The sequence below is a fragment of the Terrapene carolina genome, unplaced genomic scaffold (genome assembly GCF_002925995.2).
Source record: "Terrapene carolina triunguis isolate 2854851 unplaced genomic scaffold, T_m_triunguis-2.0 Scaffold21, whole genome shotgun sequence".
Taxonomy (NCBI): domain Eukaryota; kingdom Metazoa; phylum Chordata; order Testudines; family Emydidae; genus Terrapene; species Terrapene triunguis.
Window position 1 is genome coordinate 35,904,856 of NW_020664372.1, and position 21,728 is coordinate 35,926,583.

Consider the following 21,728-nt stretch of genomic DNA (forward strand, 5'->3'; position numbering starts at 1 on the left):
CCCCACACACACATCTGTTCCATAAATGTGAATAATGAAGCTGATCAGAGGTGGAGAATTCATGTAAATGAGCCCCCTTAGCCTCCACTTACCACTACACCTTATTCTAAAGACAGCTTTGGGTTTGTAATAACCTATTTTTGTCAACTTCATCTATGAACACACTATGCATTAACATCAGCGGGAACTCTGTCCATAGACTAAGTGCAGTATACATTGCTGGCCAGTCTGGTATGAAATTTCCTAGGCCTCTAAAATGAATTGTTTAGAGTCCTTCCCTATAAAATCTGCGGTACATTTTAATCAGTTTACTGCACATCCCCCCATTTCTATTTCAGAGTTCTCCTTTCAGCAGTTAGCACTAGTGTTCTAGTCTCCCCTAAATGTTATTCAAGGAATATGTATCTGTCCAGTGTCTGGCACAAGGGGGCCTTAATCACTCCTGGGGCCTCTAAGTGCTACTGCAATATAAATATTTCATAAATAAACAAACAATAAGAAAAGAGTATATTGTAATCGTTTTCCCTAAAATATTGTGCATACACATATTATATGGTGGAAGGACAGGATGTTCTGGTGCATTGTAAAAAGTAGCCTCTAGCTTGCATATTTATCTGCTCCTGATTCTCCAATATCAGAAGTTGATTGGCAGGTAACATAAATCACCAAGGTGAATCTGTACAAAATGATTCCAGTGGTAAAAGGTTTTGAGGTTTCTACCCTGTTTAGAACCTGGGAAAAAATGATCTTTTATTTGTTTTGTTTTGCTAGTTTTGCAGGAATGAGATTTCTGCACCGTTCAATAAAACTCTCTCAAATATTGCATAAAGTATATGCTTTTTTAGCTAGCTAGAGTATATAACTAAGCTTTTGGCTTCTTGAAAAACCTTTCAAACTATATTGACGCTAAAAGTATAGGATGAAAGGAGTATAACAACTACTTAAACCGGTCATTTCTTTAGGATGACTGCTTTGAATTGGGTTCTGATTAGCTTATATAACAAGCCTAGAGAATCAGTCAAATAACATATCTTTAGATTACAAAAGCTTTGAAGAGAAATGTAATACTCCAATGAGTGTAGTGCATGCTAACAAACCTTTTAAATTCTGTTGGTATCTTAAAATATACTTTGATAATACAGCACACACATGGGCATGTGTGTGCAAACCCCCATAAAACTCTGTGCTTTAAAACAAGCATGAAGTCACAAGATTTGTTGATGATATACTTTAAATAGAGATGGGCTGAGAAGGCAGTTTTTGGCTCCAGTTCCAGATATTTTTAGCCTACAGTTTCATGGTATATAAAGGCCAAGGGTGATTTCAGATTAAACTATGCCAAAAGCTCTCATGCTGTCTCCAATTTTTTGCTCCAATTGATATCATCTGATTTCTGTCATCTAGAATGGTGGAATTCTCATGAGATCAGCTGTTCTTGTGAAATTTCAGTTATCTTTGGGCAAAATCTCGTGAAAACTGTTCTGGTCAGTCTTTGTTCACAGCTGAACCGGGTAGTAGGTCCTAATCAGTTTTGGATTTGACCTCAAACCACAACTGGGGAGGGGGTTGAATTTTACTTCCCCAGTCCTGCCCTCCATCACACACAAATTCAAGGTTAAGGTTCAAGGTTCTGCTCTTGGCCCAACTCTGATTTTAAATATAATCCATATGCTTCCCACAGTCAGCTCTCCCATATTACCTGTCAGACTCAACAGTTTGCAGCTTTAAAAGTGGTCTATGTTTACATTTTCTCAGCTAAAATTCAACATTTCCAAATGATTTATACAGAGACAGTCATTTCAAGGGGATTCTTTTGTTTTCAAATACTGTCACAGTTTGGGGTTGAAGAGAATGTGCCAAGACTCATTCTTCTTGGCCTGTCCAGAATGCGTGGCCTGCAGTTAAAATACCTGCTCTTTCACACAAAGAATTACAAATGGATTCCCCATACAAGGTAAGAACTGTTCAAAATACAGACACGGTGCTCTTGCAACCTTTCCTCCTCACTCAGACACTATGCTGGTGTGCACAAAGCCATGCTTCATTATTCATGAGATGCATTTTCTGTCAAAAACCAGGGGACCTAGAGCAGGGCTGACCTATGACCTTTCCAAAAGCAGGGAAGAATAATTTATAAGGGGTGAAAATGGAAGCAAGATGAGCCATCTGAGGCTTAAGCACAATTAGTGTGCCATGAGACTTCATCAGCTGTCTAGGGCATCTCAGTTATGGACAGCTCCTCTGCACCAGTTACCTAATTCAACTTCAGTTTTATCACAGGCCTGCAGCGTTACTACATTTTCAATAAAAATTCATTTCACGGGCATGTCAGAACAGTCTGCATGATGGACAGCCACTATTACCTTTTCAATGGCAGTTCTTATGTTTAATGGCGTACACTCAGCATGTCAGAATCAAGCATACTACATGCAAATTCTCTTAAAAGCCAATGAAATGGAGATCAAAGCAACGCTTCTTGCAACAGAAATGCTTTGTTTCCAACCATTATTGTTTTCCAATATGTGCTGTGTTTGTGCTATTTTTTCCAGCTGCTGTGGTTTGAAGCTCATAATTTTACCTCCAAGCAGCTCTAAGCTTTTAGTAAATGAAAAGGCCACCACTCATTTCCAAATGAATTCAAAATAATATAAGAAACCTATACACAAAGTATTAGCTAGTGGGAAGCAGCTGAGTTGGTACCACTTGTATAACAATGAACAAGTTAGTAAAGCTTGCAGTCTTCAATTGTTAGTTAAATGGTATGCAGAAATACTTTTATTATATGTGATTTCATACTCTGATTTTGTCCCGATACATATCACTGTTGAACATGTATAATATGTGCCTTTCTGGAGAAATGAGTGGCTTATAATAATGTAGCAACTTATAAATGAACAAAAACCATGTCAAAACAACATGAAGGGTCTGGTTTAAATCAACAAAAGCCACAACATTTTTATATAATAAGTGAAATGTAAAGGTCATTTTTATAATACTGTTTTTTAAAATACTTTTATAATACAGCAGTGCTTTATATTTGTGGGCAAGTATGTGTTAAAAAGTATATGCAGTGCTGTGAAAAGGTAAAGAAAAATATTGCAGTGAAGTAAATATCAACCCTAGAATAAAGACAAGGTGGGTGAGGAAGCCTTTTATTGGATGAACTTCTGTTGGTGAAAGAGACAAGTTTTTGAGCTACACAGAGCTCTTCTTCAAGTCTGGGAAAGTTATTCAGAGGATATGGCTACATTGCAATTAAACATCCGTGGCTGGCCCTTGTCAGCTGACTTAGGCTCGCAGGGCTTGGGCTATGGGGCTGTTTGATTGAGGTATAGATATTTGGGCGCAGGCTGGAGCCTGGGCACTGGGACTCTTCCCCCTCACAGGGTCCCAGAGCACAGGCTCCAACACGAGCCTGAACATCTACACTGCAATTAAACAGTCTTGTGGCCCAAGCCCCGTGAACCTGAGTCAGCTGACTTGGGCCAGCCACAGGTGTTTAACTGAAGTGTAGACATACCCAGAGTGTCACAATTAAATACAAGGTGGAATAGATTGTTTAGCATAAGTAGTTAGCACTTATTCTAAGTGACAATTCAAGGTGAAGTGGCTTGTTAACACCTCTGCAATCATAGGACCAAAAAAGGGGGTTAGTAGGTTGCAGATTGTTGGAATAACCCCTAAATCCAGTGTCTTTATTAAGACCATGATTTTTAGTGTCTAGCAAAGTAATGAATTTGAATTCCCAGTATAGATTTCCTTTGAGGATGAGAACTGAGAGATCAGATATGGAGTGACTGTTTCGTGAAAAGTGTTCGCCCATGGGTGATAGGGTGGTTTTGTCTTTTTTATCATTTTGCTGGGTGAGTTCATTAGAGAGCATAGTAATTGTCTGGTTTCATCCACATAGTTGTTCTTGGGGCATTTAGTGCACTGGATTGAGGTACACCGCATGTTGTGTGATAGGCATATGTAGGACCTATGGATCTTGAAAGGTGTGTTATAGGGGGTACTGATCATTGTTGCAGTGGAGAGATGTCTGCAGGTTTTGCATCTTTTGTTCTGGCAGGATGTGATGCAACTTTGAGTTGATGTGGCCTGGTCTGTGAGGAGCTTGCTTCTAATGATGAGCTTGCGGGGCGGAGAGGTTGTGTGAAGGGCAGAGAGGGGGTTCCGGGAAAGATTTCTTTCAGGATGGGGTCCCCATCGAGTATGGGTTGTAATTGTTTAATGATACCCTGTATGGGTTCCAGTGTGGGGTGGCAAGTGACAACTAAGGATGTGCAGTCAGAGGGTTTTTTTCCCCCTGCATTGAAGCAAGTTCTCTTGGGGTATTTGGGTGGCCCATTCCATGATGAGATCTCCTTTTTTGGTGCAGCATTCTTGTTTGGTGAAGGCAGTTTTAAGTCTGTTAATGCGTGTATCCCAGACTTTCTCCTCAGAGAATATTTTGTGGTATCTGAGCATAGATGCCAACTTTTCCCGGCGCCGGTGGGTGCTCGCCCCCAGCCCTGCCCCAACTCTACCCCTGCCCCGCTCCCATTCCAACCCCTTCCCCAAAGTCCCCACCCCAACTCCAACCCTCCCTGCCCCATTGGACTCCTTCCCCAAATCCCCGCCCCGACCTCTTCCTGGAGCGCGCCGTGTTCCCCTCCTCCCCCTCCCTCCCAGTGCTTGCCGCCGTGAAACAGCTGTTTCACGGTGGCAAGCGCTGGGAGCTAGGGGGAGAAGCGGGGATGTGGCGCGCTCAGGGGAGGAGGCGGAGTGGAGGTGAGCTGGGGCGGGAGGGCGGGGCAGGGAGCTGCTGGTGGGTGCAGAGCACCCACCGATTTTTCCCCATGGGTGCTCCAACCCCGGAGCACCCACAGAGTCGGCGCCTATGTATCTGATTGCCTGGCTGTAGGTACCAGATGTCTTGGTGTGTTTGGGGCAGTTACTGGATCTGTGAAGGTAGGTGTGGGGATCTGTGGGTTTCTTGCATATAGTTGTTTTTAGGGTTCCATTGTTGAAGCTGATTGTGGTGTCCAGGAAACTGATGCTGGTGCAGGAATGTTCTAGAGAGACTTTAATGGATGGGTGGTGATTGAATTTGTCATGGAAATCTATGAGGGAAGTTAGGTTGTCTGTCCAGGGGATGAAAATATCATCAATGCATCTCAGGTATATCTTCTACAACATTTACATGGCTGCACTGTGCCACAGCACTGGTCGTGCATCTAAGTACACACACTGATTGCACTGTGTCCACATCACAGGGCTAGATTATGATCCCTTTATTCACAGTGAAGAGTACCTTTTTCCACCATAGTCGCAAAGAAGTCATATGGAATACTCGTGGAGTAAGATATTAGTGTGAATAAGGGCATTGCAATCTGGCCCTTAATGATTTGGAAACAAACAACATTTTGTTACAAAAGATTTTCAGTCACTTTTAAGGTAAAAGTCTTTTTTGCTCCCACCCATTGTACTGCAGTGATTTTTCAGCAGGGTGGAATTTTACAGACAAATTCTACTCAAAAAGGGGTGTTTAAGTTTTAATTTCCTGGGTTATTCGTTCAGGACAAACCTTCATATTATTTTAACGGAGTGTGTGTGAATTTCTTTTTGATTAATTCAAGAACAAAAAAATGATAAACTGTAACATCTCTGGGAAGTCCAAACATGTCATTTCTACATTAACTAAAATGTGTGTGATTTATCTGATATGTTAAGGTCCCTGATCCATGTTTAGTACTTAGTATTATTTTACTGATGGAGCTGTCACAATTTATCATGGCATAATTACATATTTTGGCACAGTACTGCACTGTGTGGGCCATATTCTCATCTCCATTCTTCAGGCTAGAAATGAACAGAATGGGCAGAATTTACAGCCGTAAGGTTCTGGAGAGGGCAGGTGAGGGGGAAATGCAGCTACAAATTTGATCCTCCCTTACACTCAGACTCCCTCAGACTTACTTACTCTACAGAGGCTTAAAGGGAAGCTAAACTGTAACCTACACATCAAGAATATGGAAGATGGTGTAAGAAGGTACATGTTAGAGTACGGTGGAGGCTATGTCAGCTTACATCTTCCAGCTCCTCGACTTGTAAATTACAACAAGTGAGACTCTCTTACACATTGAGGGAGTGGCTATATGTAGCTCTAAGGATGTGTGAGTCTAACATATACATTATCCACATCACTTGTGAGTTTTGCTCCCGTCCCTGCCTTATCAGATCCCCGCCAGTCCCATGTAGGATGTACTCATGAGGATGTACCTCAAAAGTTTCTCTCCGACTTCTGGGGAGTTTTCAAGGAAATTTGCATGGGCTCCCCCCACTATTACATGTGAAGGGAGGATATGACTGAAATCAGTCAGTATGCTTATTATTGTATCCTGTCATAGTCTCTGACTAGTAGTTACTTGGCAAACACAGTATTGGTAAATTACAGATTTAGGTCCCTTCCAGTCCTATGATTCTATGATTCTTATAGGAATAAATTATTACTGATCTATAATAGGGCTATCAAGCGATTAAAAATTAATCTCGATTAATCGCGCAATTATAAAAATTAATCTCGATTAATCGTGTTGTTAAACAATCATGGAATACCATTTATTTAAATATTTTTCAATGTTTTCTACATTTTCAAATATATTGATTTCAATTACAACACAGAATACAAAGTGTATAGTGCTCATTTTATATTTATTTCTGATTACAAATATTTGCACTGTAAAAAACAAGAAAAAGTATTTTTCAGTTCACCTCACACAGGTACTGTAGTGCAATCTCTTTATCATGAAAGTTGAATTAAAAATGTAGAATTATGTATAAAAATAACTGCACTGAAAAATAAAATGATGTAAAACTTTAGAGCCTACAAGTCCACCCAGTCCTACTTCAGCCAATTGCTCAGACAACCAAATTTGGTTACAATTTACAGGAGATAATGCTGCCTGCTACTTGTTTACAATGTCACCTGAAAGTGAGAACAGGCATTCGCATGGCACTGTTGTAGCCAGTGTCACAAGGTATTTACATGCCAGATGCGCTAAAGATTCATTTGTCCTTTCATGCTTCAACCACTATTCCATAGGACGTGTGTCTATGCTGATAATAGGTTCTGCTCGATAACAATCCAAAGCAGAGCGGACCGACGCATGTTCATTTTCATCATCTGAGTCAGATGCCACCAGCAGAAGGTTGATTTTCTTTTTTGGTGGTTTGGGTTCTATAGTTTCTGCATCGGAGTGTTCCTCTTTTAAGGGTTCTGAAAGCATGCTCACACCTCGTCCCTCTCAGATTTTGGATGGCACTTCAGATTCTTAAACCCTGGGTCGAGTGCTGTAGCTATTTTTAGAAATTTCACATTGATACCTTCTTTGCATTTTGTCAAATCTGCAGTGAAAGTGTTCTTAAAAGGAACAACATGTGCTGGGTCATCATTCGAGACTGCTATAACATGAAATATATGGCAGAATGCGGGTAAAACAGAGCTGAAGACATACAGTTCTCCCCCAAGGAGGTCAGTCACAAATTTAATTAACACATTATTTTTTAATGAGCGTCATCAGCATGGATGCATGTCCTCTGGAATGGTGGCCGAAGCACGAAGGGGCATACGAATGTTTAGCATACCTTGCACGTAAATACCTTGCAACGCTGGCTACAAAAGTACCATGAGAATGCCAGTTCTCACTTTCAGGTGACGTTGTAAATAAGAAGCAGGCAGCAGCATTTCCTGTAAATGTAAACAAACTTGTTTGTCTTGGTGATTGGTTGAACAAGAAGTAGGACTGAGTGGACTTGTAGGCTCTGAAGTTTTACATTGTTTTGTTTTTTGAGTGCAGTTATGCAACAAAAAAAATCTGCATTTGTAAGTTACACTTTCAGGATAAAGCAATTGCACTACAGTACTTGTATGAGGTGAAATGAAAAACACTTTTTCTTTTGTTTATCATTTTTACAGTGCAAATATTTGTAATAAAAAAGAATAATAGAAAGTGAGCACTGTACACTTTGTATTCTGTGTTGTAATAGAAATCAATATATTTGAAAATACAGAAAACATCCAAAATATTTAATAAATATCAATTGGTATTCTATTGTTTAACAGTGCGATTTATTGCGATTAATTTTTTTAATCGCGATTAATTTTTTTTAGTTAATCGCATGAGTTAACTGCAATTAACTGACAGCCCTAATCTATAACTAAGGGTACGATTTAGTCATGGACAGGTCAGGGGCAATAAACAAAAATTCACAGCCCATGACCTGTCCAAAACTTATACTATAAATATCGCTGACTAAATCTTGTGGGGAGGGCAGCTGCTGCAGGGAGCTGCCTGGGCCACTGTTGGGGGTGGCGTCCCGGGGGACCACTGCCAGGGGCTGATGAGCAGCAGCAGCTCCAGGTGCTCCAGGGACTGCTGCTCAGGCGGTCTTCGGGGCCAGCTGTGGGACTGCCAGAGCAACTGGTTACAGAACTGCTCCAGCAACGGCCAGTGTGGCTGTCCCTGGGGCCATCTGAGTAGCTGGCCCTGGAGCCAGCTGCTTAGGCAGCCCCGGGGTCAATCACACTAGTCAGTGCAGACGTCACAGAGGTCACGGAATCCATGACTTCCGCGACCTCTGTGACAGACACGGAGCCCTATCTATACATGACTACTATAAGATTAAATGTTCCTTTGCAATGTGCATCCAGCATGTGAGTTTCATAGTGATATTGTTGCCCTGTTGAGTAGCCAGGATGTTACTCATGTTCAGCGATAGGAATGACAGGATTGCTAGTAGGTATTCCATTATATAACAGAAAGTGAGAATACAATCCATGTTACTTTTGTCCTTGAAAATAATCAGATTACTTCTCAGGATTAAATTTTTTAAATGTAGTGCATTCCTATAATCAGTTAGTCTAACACACTGGACAATATTCTCCAGTCCCTTACACCTTGTGTAGTGATTTATGCCTGTACAAAGGGGAAACAAAATACTATCACATTACAATGGCAGCATTTTGCCCCACTCTACCCCACAGGTGTAAATGACTACACAAGGGTAAAACAATGGAGTAGCAGACACATCATCTGCGTGTGTTCTACAGCCAATTTACAACAGTAAATATTATTCACTATTTTACCGTGTTTTTAAATGTACACTTCACCAAAAATGATTAGGATAAATTCAGAACTAGTCTCTTTGAAAAGACTCTTTTTTAAATGTAGGGTTGTCATAGCAGTGTCAGCTCCAGGATATTAGAGACACAAGGTGGGTGGGTGAGGTAGTATCTTTTATTGGACCAACTTCTGTTGCTGAGAGGGACAAGCATTTGAGCTACACAGAGCTCTTCTTCAGATCTATGAAAGGTACTCAGAGTTTCACAGCTAAAAACAAGACAACAGATAGTTTAGCATAAGTAGTTAGCACTCCTAGTTGTCACCTATCACCCTATATTGGAATCTATATGGTGCATCATGGGGTATTAGGGTGACCAGATGTCCCGATTTTATAGGGACAGTCCAATTTTTGGGTCTTTTTCTTATATAGGCTCCTATTACCCCCCACTCCCTGGCCTGATTTTTCACATTTGCTGTCTGGTCACCCTATAGGGTATCATCAAACAACTACAACCCATACACAATGGGGACCACATCCAGAAAGAAATCTTTCCTGAACCCCTCTCTTCTGACCTTCAAACAAGCCCCCAAACTCTCCAAGCTCACAATCAGAAGCCCCCGACAGACCAGGACACTGCCAGAACAAGTGACGCAAAACCTGCAGATGTATCCCCACTGCTATAATGATCAATATCTCCCGCAACACACCTTTCAAGATCCATGGGTCCTATCAGAACATGCGGTGTGCCTCATCCAGTGCACTAAATGCCCCAATAACAACTATGTGGGTGAAACCAGACAATCACTGTGCTCTTGAATGAACTCACACAGGAAAATGATAAAAGACAAAAACACCACATCACCCGAGGATGACACCTTTTACAAAGTGATCATTCTATATCTGACCTATCAGTCCTCACTCATCCTCAAAGGAAACCTGGACAAAACTTTCAAAAGATGAACCTGGGAGCTTAAATTCATAACTTTGCTCGACACTAAAAATCATGGTTTTAGGGCTTGTCTACACTGGCAACGTTAAAGTGCTACCAGCCCTCTAAAAAAAACCCACCTCCATGAGGGGCGCGGCTCCCAGCACTGGGGCACTGTCTGCACTGGCGCTTTACAGCGCTGAAACATGCTGCGCTCAGGGGGGTGTTTTTTCACACCCCTGAGCGAGAAAGTTGCAGCGCTGTAAAGTGCCAGTGTAGACAAGCTCTTAATAAAGACACTGGATTTATGCCCTATGTGCTAACTACTTAATGCTAAACTATCTGTTTGAGCTTGTATTTAGCTGTGACCCACTGAGTACCCTTCCCAGACCTGAGGAAGAGCTCCATGTAGGTCAAAAGCTTGTCTCTCTCACCAACAGACGTTGGTCCAATAAAAGATACTACCGCACTCACCTTATTTTTTCATTTAAATCTCAGCTGTCACTTTTTTAGTTCAGCAAACATACAAAATATTTAGAAATCGCTCATTGTTATTTGATTCACGCTCATGTAATTTACAAATGGACAGAGTGGTTATTTTGAAATTTTGGTTGGGGTGGAGGAATTGGGCTGTGGCTGAGACACACTCTGCTCAGTTGAATTCTAAAGATAATGGTTACAGCATAGTCTGAAATCTCCCCAAATAGGGGTTTGTTTACAAGTGAAACATGACTGACCCTAATCATGTTTATTACTTAGAGAACTAAAATTGAATAGTAACATTTTAGGGCGGTCTGAAGTGGTGTCATTGAAAAAAAAAAGGTCAATGAACAGCAAAGTGTCGCGCACAATGTCTAATTATATATAAACCACATCCATGTATTTAGGTAGGTGACCCTGATATTGCAGGTATAATAAATGAAGCTATTTATCAGACCTTATCTCTTCCTCAGCTCAGCGTTACAGTTACGTGATGCATTTTTTACCTGGGCTGGAGCACTGGATGAAAGATGAGTCAAGTCTCCGATTCTGGCAGCAGCTCGGGGATCGCTAGAGCTGATCAAAACTGGAGCACTAATGTCCATGGAATGCCTGTTATGCATGGCCTGAGAGGATTTATGTGTCATACTGAGAGCAGTGAAGGAGTGGCGTTTCTTGGCATTCTTCTTGCCATCAATATGCCGCTGAATGGCACTGACTGCTCCTGTATTGTTTAAAGTAGAGCACTGGGCCAAATTTACTGCCATGTTGGTGTCAGATGGCAAAGGGACATCACAGCCAGATGCAGCAGCTAAGCATGTCTTGTCCATCTCTATAAGCTGTTTAGCTGATTCGTTGAGCTAAGTGCAGAGAAAAAAAAAAAAGAAGAATGGGGAAATTAAAGAGCTGTCACATCTAGCCATTGAACCTGCGAGTTCAAATGCTGCACTCATGCCAGCGCTACTAGGACTTCACTTACAGAAGCACCAAAATCCTTCTGAGCGTTTAAAAATAAATAGTGGAAGTCCATAATTCTAATACTCTTGCACCCAGGTTGAGTGTAATCCCATGGAAATCAATTGGACTATTCGTCGAGTAGCGTACTATTCAACGTGGGTAAGAGTATCAGATTTTGGGCCTAAATGTGGGCTTAAATACACTGCAGGCTTTAGAACTGACCCCAGAGGAGCTCTATTCCTACTTGCTGGACAAACTGTGCACTTGGGAAATTTTTGTTTAAATACTAGTAATGAATAATATGTTAATTTTGCTATTTTGTATTGACTTGTGTACCAGACAAGTCAGTACAATTCAGGCTAAAGAATTCAGTTTCCTGAAAGCAGCTACAAGCTTTCAACTCCCCAAGGCACTAAAGAAGACAGTATAGTATTTCTATCCATGTCAAGTGATATGAACAGAAGAAAAAAACAAAATAGTAGGGAATATAATTTATACCCACTTTAAGGCCCGTTACACAGCCAAAGCAGGCCAATGGTCTAAAACTGAGCAGCCAGAAATGGAGGAGCCCAAAACTACAGCCCACTTTTCAAAATGTAACCAGAAGTAATTTGCCTGAGACTACAGAAGGAGCCATTGTCACAGCTTGGGTTAGAACTCAATACTTCCTGCATTCCCTAGTCCTGTGCAGAGTGCGCTATGCTAGATTCTTTTTGCAGACAGTGCCTCTCTCATCTCAAATGCTAGGCCAGCAACGTCTGGCTAAGTTTAACAAAATTGTTGGTGTTGAATAAAATGATGCGTTTGTTACCCTATGTACCCATGCTGCTGTATCAGTAAATGCTACTAAAGAATTCACTAATATCACTTTGTCTATGCCCTGCCAATGTCTCCAGTATATCATCTCACTTTTCCCAGGGTTATTATAAATATGTGCTCTAGGCTTGTCAGACCAAGAGCATTTCTTCCAAAATCACTCTAATATTTTTTCTTTAAACATAACTAATATTTTTATCTGGGTACAAAATTAAAGCAAAAGCTTTTTCCTATTGTATCATTTCAACTGAGCAGTATCACAGAGGCACCTATTCTCACAAGATACAGTCAAAGCCTAATAAACAGGAAACATTAAAAATTATTCCCAAGGACTCTCTCCCACAGTTTCAAACTTAGCATACAGTGCACATAGAAGGCAGACATTGGAGAGGAGGCAGCATACCACTAATGTCTATTCTCCACCAACTATTCATGATCAATTTAACAGCTATGGGTGGCCCTGCCCCTAAAAAATGCAGAAAACATGCTATGTGGAAGTCCCATTTCTCTGATGTTCTTGACTTGCCAGCTAATATAACGCATATAGGAAAGAACCTTTCTGACACAGTTAGAAATTCTTTAGACACACAGAGATGACCATATTCACTGTTCTACGAGGCACAAGGGGTGCTAACAGCTGGGGGCTAAGGAGATGGTATGACTCAGCCAACAGACCTTTATCTTAAACTAGAATACCACACAATAGGGTTTGCATTTAATGAACAGAATCAATATATGAACGAGGTTAACTAAGTAAATACCTGCACATCTTCTCATACACTAGCACTCTGAGGTTCATCTAAACCAGAGTACACTAAATATTACATGGGATGAATATGAATTTTATTACAGTATTGCTATTAATAAATGCTAATTATTAGGGTGGCACCAAAACACCCCAGTCAAGCTTGAGGCCTCATTATGCTGCACAAACATACAGAATGACATGATCTCTGCCTTGAAGACCTGACAATCCAAATTTAAAAACAAGACACAGCAAGTGAAGGTAACAGTAAGAGAGAGGGAGGCAAGACAAGAGTAACAGGATCATGCAGTTATGTAGCTTTGTTGTGGAACAGCTTGACGGTTCCAAATCATTGTAACAGAGTTCTAAAATAATAAATGAATACATAAATAAATCGGGTCAGCATTTTTCCATAGCTCTCATAAGTCTTATGGATGCCTGTCTCCAGTTTACAAAGCCTCATTCCCAAGTAAGAGGTGATAAAACATTAACATCCAGAAAATAAACATAAACACTTTGTAATTTTTCATCCACTGACAACCTTCACCAGCCAAACAACCACCTCCAATTAGTGATGTACTGCTACTGACAGTGCTGGGAATAGCTGCGGGGAGTAACTGATACCATTCAATTACAAGGCCATTTTACCAGCTGCACTCTTCAATATGGGACCATTACAGGAGCCAGTACTGTGCACTGCACCTGCCAGTTTTTGCCTATAACAGCTGATCCCATTTGAGATTCTTCAAGAATGTCCATTATTTCCCACTTCATCATGTTCTAAATTAGTACAGCCTAATATTTGCCAGCAGGCTCCAAGTGGCAATGAAACCAGATGGTTCTTCTCTCTTAAGTAGGTGTTACAGCTCTGCTTACCCAATCAATGGAGACACCCTTACTGAATTATTTAAAAATGTTAAGGAGGGAAGTGGAGGCACTACCACAATTTATGAGATGGATAAGTCTCTTTTCTGCCACAGAACGTGATGAACTATTTTGCTAGTGAGTATCAAATGGGCTAGGAATATCTTCAGAGTTTAATAAAGTGTTTTTTGGACTTTGTGATAGGACCCTGGTTTCACAGCTTGGGGTGGCAGAAATGCTGGAGCCGGCCCTGGACAGGATCCAGGTGCCAAGCACTCTGACCCTGATGCAACAAAGTGTTTAAGTACATGCTTAACTTTAAGCATGTGAGTAGTCCTGCAGTTTGGGGGCAGAGTGATCAGAATCTTGCTAGGTGAAGTTCTATAGGAGGCTTGTGACAGGAAGGAAAAGATCCATTGGAGAGGACCATGTAAAGGTTGTGACATATCATGAAACCTGCTCCTTATGTAAGATTGTCTATAGGGGCTCAGTTAATTGGTTTTGGGTCACACATGGCTAAGATAATTGTATAACAAGCGTCAGCTTGTAGGGTTACTGTGTCCCCTCCCTATGAGGAAATGCTCACTCTAGTGGTAACTGCACTGATAACGGGTTTGGTTTTTCTGGTTTTGTCTGAGGCCTGGTCTACACTAGGCTTTTATGTCGACTTTAGCACCGTTATATCGAATTAACCCTGCACCCGTCCACACCAGGAAGCCATTTAGTTCGACATAAAGCTCTCTTTAAATCGATTTCTGTAATCCTCCCCAACGAGAGGAGTAGCGCTAAATTCGACATGGCCATATCGAATTAGGCTAGGTGTGGATGGAAATCGACGCTAATAGCTCCGGGAGCTATCCCACAGTGCACCACTCTGTTGACGCTCTGGACAGCAGTCCGAGCTCGGATGCTCTGACCAGCCACACCCCCGGGAAAATTTGAATTCATTTTCATTTTCCTGTCTGGGCAGTTTGAATCTCAGTTCCTCTTTGGACATCGAGGGGAGCTCAGCAGCAGTGGCAACTATGCAGAGCTCTCCAGCAGAGATGGCCGTGCAATCTAATAGAAAGAGGGCCCCAGCATGGACTGATCGGGAAGTCTTGGATCTCATCGCAGTGTGGGGCGATGAGTCCGTGCTTTCAGAGCTGCGCTCCAAAAGAAGGAATGCTAAGATCTACGAGAAGATCTCCAAAGCCATGGCAGAGAGAGGCTACAGCCGGGATGCAACGCAGTGCCGCGTGAAAATCAAGGAGCTGAGACAAGGCTACCAAAAAACCAAAGAGGCTAACGGACGCTCCGGATCCCAGCCCCACACATCCCGTTTCTACGAGGCACTGCATTCCATCCTGGGAGCGGCCGCCACCACTACCCCACCCCTGACCGTGGACTCCGAGGATGGGATCATGTCCGCGGCCGGTTCCTCGTCGGACATGGCAGCGGACGGGGAAGATGAAGAAGGAGATGAGGAGGACGAGGCAGTCGACAGCGCTGGCACCGCTGATTTCCCCGACAGCCAGGAGCTCTTCATCACCCTTACCGAGATCCCGTACCAACCGTCCCCATCCCTTACCCCGGACACAGAATCAGGGGACGGATCAAGCAGTAAGTGCTGTAAACATATAAACATTTATTTAAAACAGAACGGTAATATTTATACTATTAACAATGTATATTTGTAAAAGTGCTGTAAACTAGTAAAAAAATAATCAGGTACAAAACAGGAATATTTACAAAGGTAACAAATGGGTTTTCATGATTTCTCTGTCTTAGGCTATTCTCTATTTAGTCCCAAGTATTTTAAAAAAATTTCACAATGTCCGTTACTACATGATTCCCAGGCCCAAGACGCTCCACTCCAAAGTCCCAGTGCACCTACGCGAAAATCCGGTCAATGTGGCCGGGGATCGACGAGAAATCCTCGTAGGAGAACTCCTCGTAGGTCTCGTGGAGGTAGAGCTCAAGCCTGTTGATCAGGTTCCGGGGTAGGGCGATCTTAGTGGGCCCTCCATGGTAGCAGACATGTCCCCTCCACGCCACAATCAAGTACTCCGGGATCATGGCCCGACATAGCATGGCGGCATACGGCCCCGGTTTCTGCATGCTTTCCCGCAGCATGCGTTCTCTCTGGGTGTCCGGGATCCTCAGGAGGGTGATGTCGCTCATGACGCCCTGCTTTGAATTAGGGAGGGGAATGTTAGTATTGGGACTGCTTTACAGCCACGCGGTGGAGGGAGAGGGGCAGCATACAGGGATCTTTCCCTGGGACAGCCGCGAGGGGGTGGGACAGGGGCAGAGTTGATGCTGTCCTGATTGCTGGCAGCACAGACTGGCATTGCTTTCAATGTGAAAGGAGGCCAGTGCTACTGCTGGAGTTTTAAGCAGCCACAAGTCTGCGGCTTACCATTATTGCCCGCTCCAGAAGTTCAGGTCTCCAGCCACAGTTCTCTGAACACTCCAAGACCTCCGCAAGTCCACAGGCACTGAAGGCGACGGCCGAAAATTCGACCTTGTCCTGAGTGCGCATGTGAGAGGTTCAGTGCATGGTCTTGTTCACAGAGAAAGACTAGGTTCTTTGTATACAATTTCATTTATCTGTCTCAGGAATTCACTCCCTTTTTAAAATTCACACAGACACATCTGCGACTGTCTCCCAACCCAGCCTGTCAGCACACTCCCAGAGGCTAGCGCAGATTAGGCGGAGGAAGAAGAAGACGCGTGAAGACATGTTCACAGAACTAATGGGCTGCTCCCGAGCCCAGGCAGCCCAGCAGACACAGTGGAGGGAGAACTTGTCACAAATGCACCGAGCAGTCATGGAACGGGAGGAGAGGTGGCGTCAGGAGGACCAACAGGCTACTGAAAAGCTGCTTGGACTAATGAGGGAGCAAACGGACACGCTCCGGCGCCTTGTGGATGTTCTGCAAGACCGGAGGCAGGAGGACAGAGCCCCGCTGCAGTCTATCTGTAACCGCCCTCACCCGCCACCAAGTCCCACACCACCCTCACCCAAAGTCCAAAGAAGGAGGGGCGGCAAGGGCCGTTAAAACTTTCAATCAACCCCTGCAGACTGCTCTAGCAGTAGAAGGCTGACATTCCCCAAAATTTCATAAGTCCTTTCCTACCCACCTCACACAAGCCCCCGTCCAAGTTTCACCCCCCACGTTTCATGTCTGGTTCGCAATAAAATGTTTGTTTCTGTTCATTACTGTTTCAGTCAGGTTCTTTTGAGGGAGAGTCTGTCTGGAGGGGGGGAAGGGGCTTGGTAATTGGACAGGACAGTGACCTTTAGCAGGGTACAGAGGCGGTGTCAGGTCCAGCATCAGGACACATACACAGTGCGGTCACTGGTTACCCTGGTCAGTCTTGGAGGTGGTTTTCATGTTCTGGGGGGGGGGTTTGCTCTGTTACTTTGTGGTGGGGGAGGGCGGTTACAGATCTTATGCAGCGGTCCTTATCCTGGCTCACCGATCCACGCAGCAGGGGATCTGTAACCCTACCCCCGCTGCCAGAAAGTCACATAGCCGACACATACACACAGTCCCCCCCAGGAGTGCTGGCAGGCTCCATTGAAATAACCAGTCCACCAGTGCGGAGCCTGTCATTCCGGGAGTTTAGAAGCATCATTTGCATCAGAACACTAAACCCGCCCCCCGCCACAGTCTGCGTCCCCGGTTTAAAATATTCCCGCGAAAACAGCAATACAGACAACGGTGTTCATTAACAAAATCGAAATGATTTTATTTTTTGGGAAGGGGAAGGGGGTGAAGGGGGTATGTAACTGGAGAGGATAGTCAAAATGAACTGGGTAAAGAAACGGGGGCAGGTTCAGCTTTTCTGTCCACAAACTGAAAAGTCACTGGTTGCCCTGCTCACTCAGGAACCTAGCTTTCAAAGCCTCCCGGATGCACAGGGCGTCCCGCTGGGATCTTCTAATGGCCCGGCTGTCTGGCTGGACGTAATCAGCAGCCAGGCTATTTGCCTCTAGCTCCCACCCCGCCATAAAGGTCTCCCCCTTGCTCTCACACAGATTGTGGAGCACACAGCAAGCTGCAATAACGATGGGGATATTGGTTTCGCTGAGATCACAGCGAGTGAGTAAGCTTCTCCATCTCCCCTTGAGACGGCCAAAAGCACACTCCACCACCATTCTGCACTTGCTCAGCCGGTAGTTGAACAGTTCTTTTTCTGTGTCCAGGGCGCCAGTATAGGGCTTCATGAGCCAGGGCATTAGCGGGTAGGCTGGGTCCCCGAGGATGACTGTAGGCATCTCCACATCCCCAAGAGTTATTTTGTGGTCTGGGAAGTAAATACCTTCCTGCAGCCGTCTAAACAGACCAGAGTTCCTGAACACGCGAGCGTCATGAACCTTGCCCGGCCATCCGACGTAGATGTTTGTAAACCGTCCCCGATGGTCCACCAGTGCTTGCAGCACCATTGAAAAGTAGCCCTTTCTATTGATGTACTGGCTGGCCTGGTGGTCCGGTCCCAGGATAGGGATGTGAGTCCCATCGATAGCCCCACCGCAGTTTGGGAATCCCATCGCGGCAAAGCCATCTATGATGACCTGCGCGTTTCCCAGGGTCACTACCTTTGGGAGCAGTACCTTGACGATTGCCTTGGCTACTTGCATGACAACAACCCCCACGGTAGATTTGCCCACACCAAAGTGGTTCGCGACTGACCGGTAGCTGTCCGGCGTTGCAAGCTTCCAGAGGGCTATGGCCACTCGCTTCTGGACAGTGAGGGCTGCTCGCATGCGGGTGTCCTTGCGCTTCAGGGCAGGGGACAGCAACTCACAAAGTTCGAGGAAAGTCCCCTTCCGCATGCGAAAGTTTCGCAGCCACTGGGATTCATCCCAGACCTGAAGCACTATACGGTCCCACCATTCCGTGCTTGTTTCCCGGGCCCAGAATCGCCGTTCAACAAAATCCACATGCCCCATTGCCAACGTCATGTCCTGGGCGCTGGGGCTCGTGGTTTCTGACAGCTCTGTGCCACTCTCCGACTTCAGGCTCTCACGGCGGTGCCGTAGCCTCCTCGCCCGATTTCTCTGCATCTGCCTCAGGGAAAGGTGTATGATAAGCTGCGAGGTGTTGAGAACGGCCACAAGTGCAGCGATGGTCGCAGCGTGATCCATGATCGCAGTGCTGTGGCGTCCGCGCTGTCACTGACCAGAAAAGTGCGCGAACTGATTTCCCACCGGCGCTTTCATGGAGGGAGGGAGGGCTTTAGTGACGGACGGATGACGACAAATTTTTTTTACCCAGAAGGCATTGGCGGCTCGACCCAGAATTCCGATGGGCAGCGGGGACTGCGGGAACTGTGGGATAGCTGCCCACAGTGCACCGCTTCCAATATCGACGCTCGCCCCGTTAGTGTGGACTCACAAAGTCGAATTACTGTCCTTAGTGTGTCCTTAGTGTGGACACACACGTTCGACTTTGCAATATCGATTCCACATATTCGATTTAAGTAAAATCGAATTACCCTCGTAGTGTAGACATACCCTGAGAGACAATGATATTCTCAAAACAAGTTTCCTTCAGGGGCTAGTTCACCTCCACACAACCTTCGCTCTCAAAGGGAACAATGATCAAGCTCTATTTCATTTAAAAATCTGCTGACCTTGGTCTGAGCCTCGTTGCTCAACAATTCACAATATAAGCTGCCATGACTCTGGCATTTAGCTAAAGACAGTCCATCACCAGGTCATACAAAATGAACCAGGTGCTGTTTTCCCCCTCCATTTCTTTATTTGGCTTTTAGATATTCTACTTGAGCCTTTACCACATGGGCTACAAAGGTACAAGCACGAAGCTGGATCATTCAGGACTACCCTGCTGCCAAAATTGTTTTATTAGACTCCGGATAAACTTTACTTTTCTGCAGAACACATGATGATGATTTTCTCTCTCTCTCGCAGACATTTCAATCTCATATGTGCATGTCAAAAAGGGATTGGGTGCAAATGCTATCAAAATTGAGGTGATACAAGACTGAGCTACATTGTAAGTTGGACTACATACCTATACATGGGAGTAAGAATTCCCCTTATGCCTCTTTGTGGCCTAATAAACCTTGGGTCTTGGTGCGCAGGAGTATGCAGGACTATTCGCCCACTTCCTCCCTCCTCAGAGCAGGTGGAATTGACAATAGAGGAAAAATTATATGATGGCAAGCATGGATTGCCAGACTGTGTGTGTGTGTGTGTGTGTGTGTGTGTGTGTGTGTTTCATAATCTGCTGCTGGCATAGGCTAATAGCTAATTAGTATACTATGGAGCAAGGAGGAAGCAGAAGTGTTGTATCTACACTAGGAACTTTTCCCAATATAGTAATGTTGCTTAAGTGTGTGATTTTTTTTTAACTATATTTCTATACCAGCAAAAACCCTAGTGTAGATGCAGTTAAACCAGCAAAAGAGCTTTTCTGGTTATTTATGTATTTGGTTATAGATTTGCTTTTGAGTGATGTCTAGTTGACCAAAACCACAACTTCTCTGTGGTCCTGATTCAGCAAAACATTTAAGCACATTCTTAAGTCCCATCAATGGGACTAAAGTGCTTTGCTGAATAAGAATAGGATTACTCAAGCATTTCTAGTGAAGCACATGCCTAAGTATTTTGTTGAACTGGAGCCAGTCTGATCTGAGGAGTGGAATTTATGTAAGATCTCCAGAAAAACAATGTTTCATGTTTTCTATGGGCCTTTTGTGGAAACAGTTACCTAATGAAGACATCAGGGATTCTGGTTTGCAAACATAGGTATAAACAATGAAGTCATGTTGAATTCAAGCCCCATTAAAAACAAAGGGGGGAAATCAATGTCTGCTTAATAAAAAAGGATACAATGGTAAGGAAAGAAAAATGTATTCACCGTACTCTGGAGTTAAAAACAAATTAAAACTATTAATAAAGTTTCTTCACAATGTCCCTCTGATAAGATTAGAAATGTTTGTACCCACAGACTGCTAATTTTTATATTTTATAGTTAATAAATACGAAGAAGGTTAAACACGCTGCTATTTTATGCCTCTCAGAGACTTTGGTAAATTGTAGCTCCATGGCTGATTTTATGATTAAAAATAAACAGTCTGAATTTATTACAGTGCTTGCAGTTCACAGTAGGTATTTGTAGAAAATATTATTCTCCTAACTCTCAATAAATTTGTTACACTAGGAATGTTACTTATACTCACAAGTGTGGTGATGTGGATCAATGAATGAGAATGTAACTACATAAACTACTTCTGCCCTTGCCAGGTTAATAAGAACAACGGCATCTTTAAAAGTGTTTTCGACATTCTAATACATGAGAAACTAAAACAAAAATTTAAAATGTTCAAACAGCTTTTGTTTGTACTCTCCAAGTTTTCAACCATAGGATCCATTCTGCTCCTACTAAAGTGAAATAGCAAAACTCCCCTTGATTCAAATGGAAATAAGATAAAATGCATCCTTAATTACTGATGCTTTAAAGGTTTGTGGAGTAGTTAATGAAGTTTAAACAGAACAGTTCTGAAGACTTACAAGTGGGTTGATAAAAAGCAAGTATATTGTTAAAGTTATACTAAATACATTTATAATCTCCATGTTTATATAAAGCCTCCCAATTTAAGAATAGTTTGAATGTGTTGGATGAAAATTATAAGATCCTTGCAGCAAGTGCCAATTTATATACCCTTCTTTCAGACAAGGAGACATTAATGAAGTATAATGTGAAAGAAGAAATTATAATGAAAACCAAAGCATTACTATATAGTTCTTGGTGTTAATCTCTGTAACAATCCAGTGTTGCAAGTGTCCTAATTTATTGCAAAGCAGCGACCAGCAAA

At 43.3% G+C, this 21,728-nt stretch overlaps 1 protein-coding gene across 1 annotated transcript in view; it reads right to left on the minus strand.

Moving 5' to 3' along the window:
- Positions 1-21,728, minus strand: part of SH3RF3 (SH3 domain containing ring finger 3) — a 380,992-nt gene that overhangs the window by 71,258 nt on the left and 288,006 nt on the right. Inside the window, exon 4 of the mRNA XM_024224390.3 lies at positions 11,020-11,373. Coding sequence (XP_024080158.2) covers positions 11,020-11,373 — 354 coding nt within the window. The remainder of the gene's footprint in view (positions 1-11,019; positions 11,374-21,728) is intronic.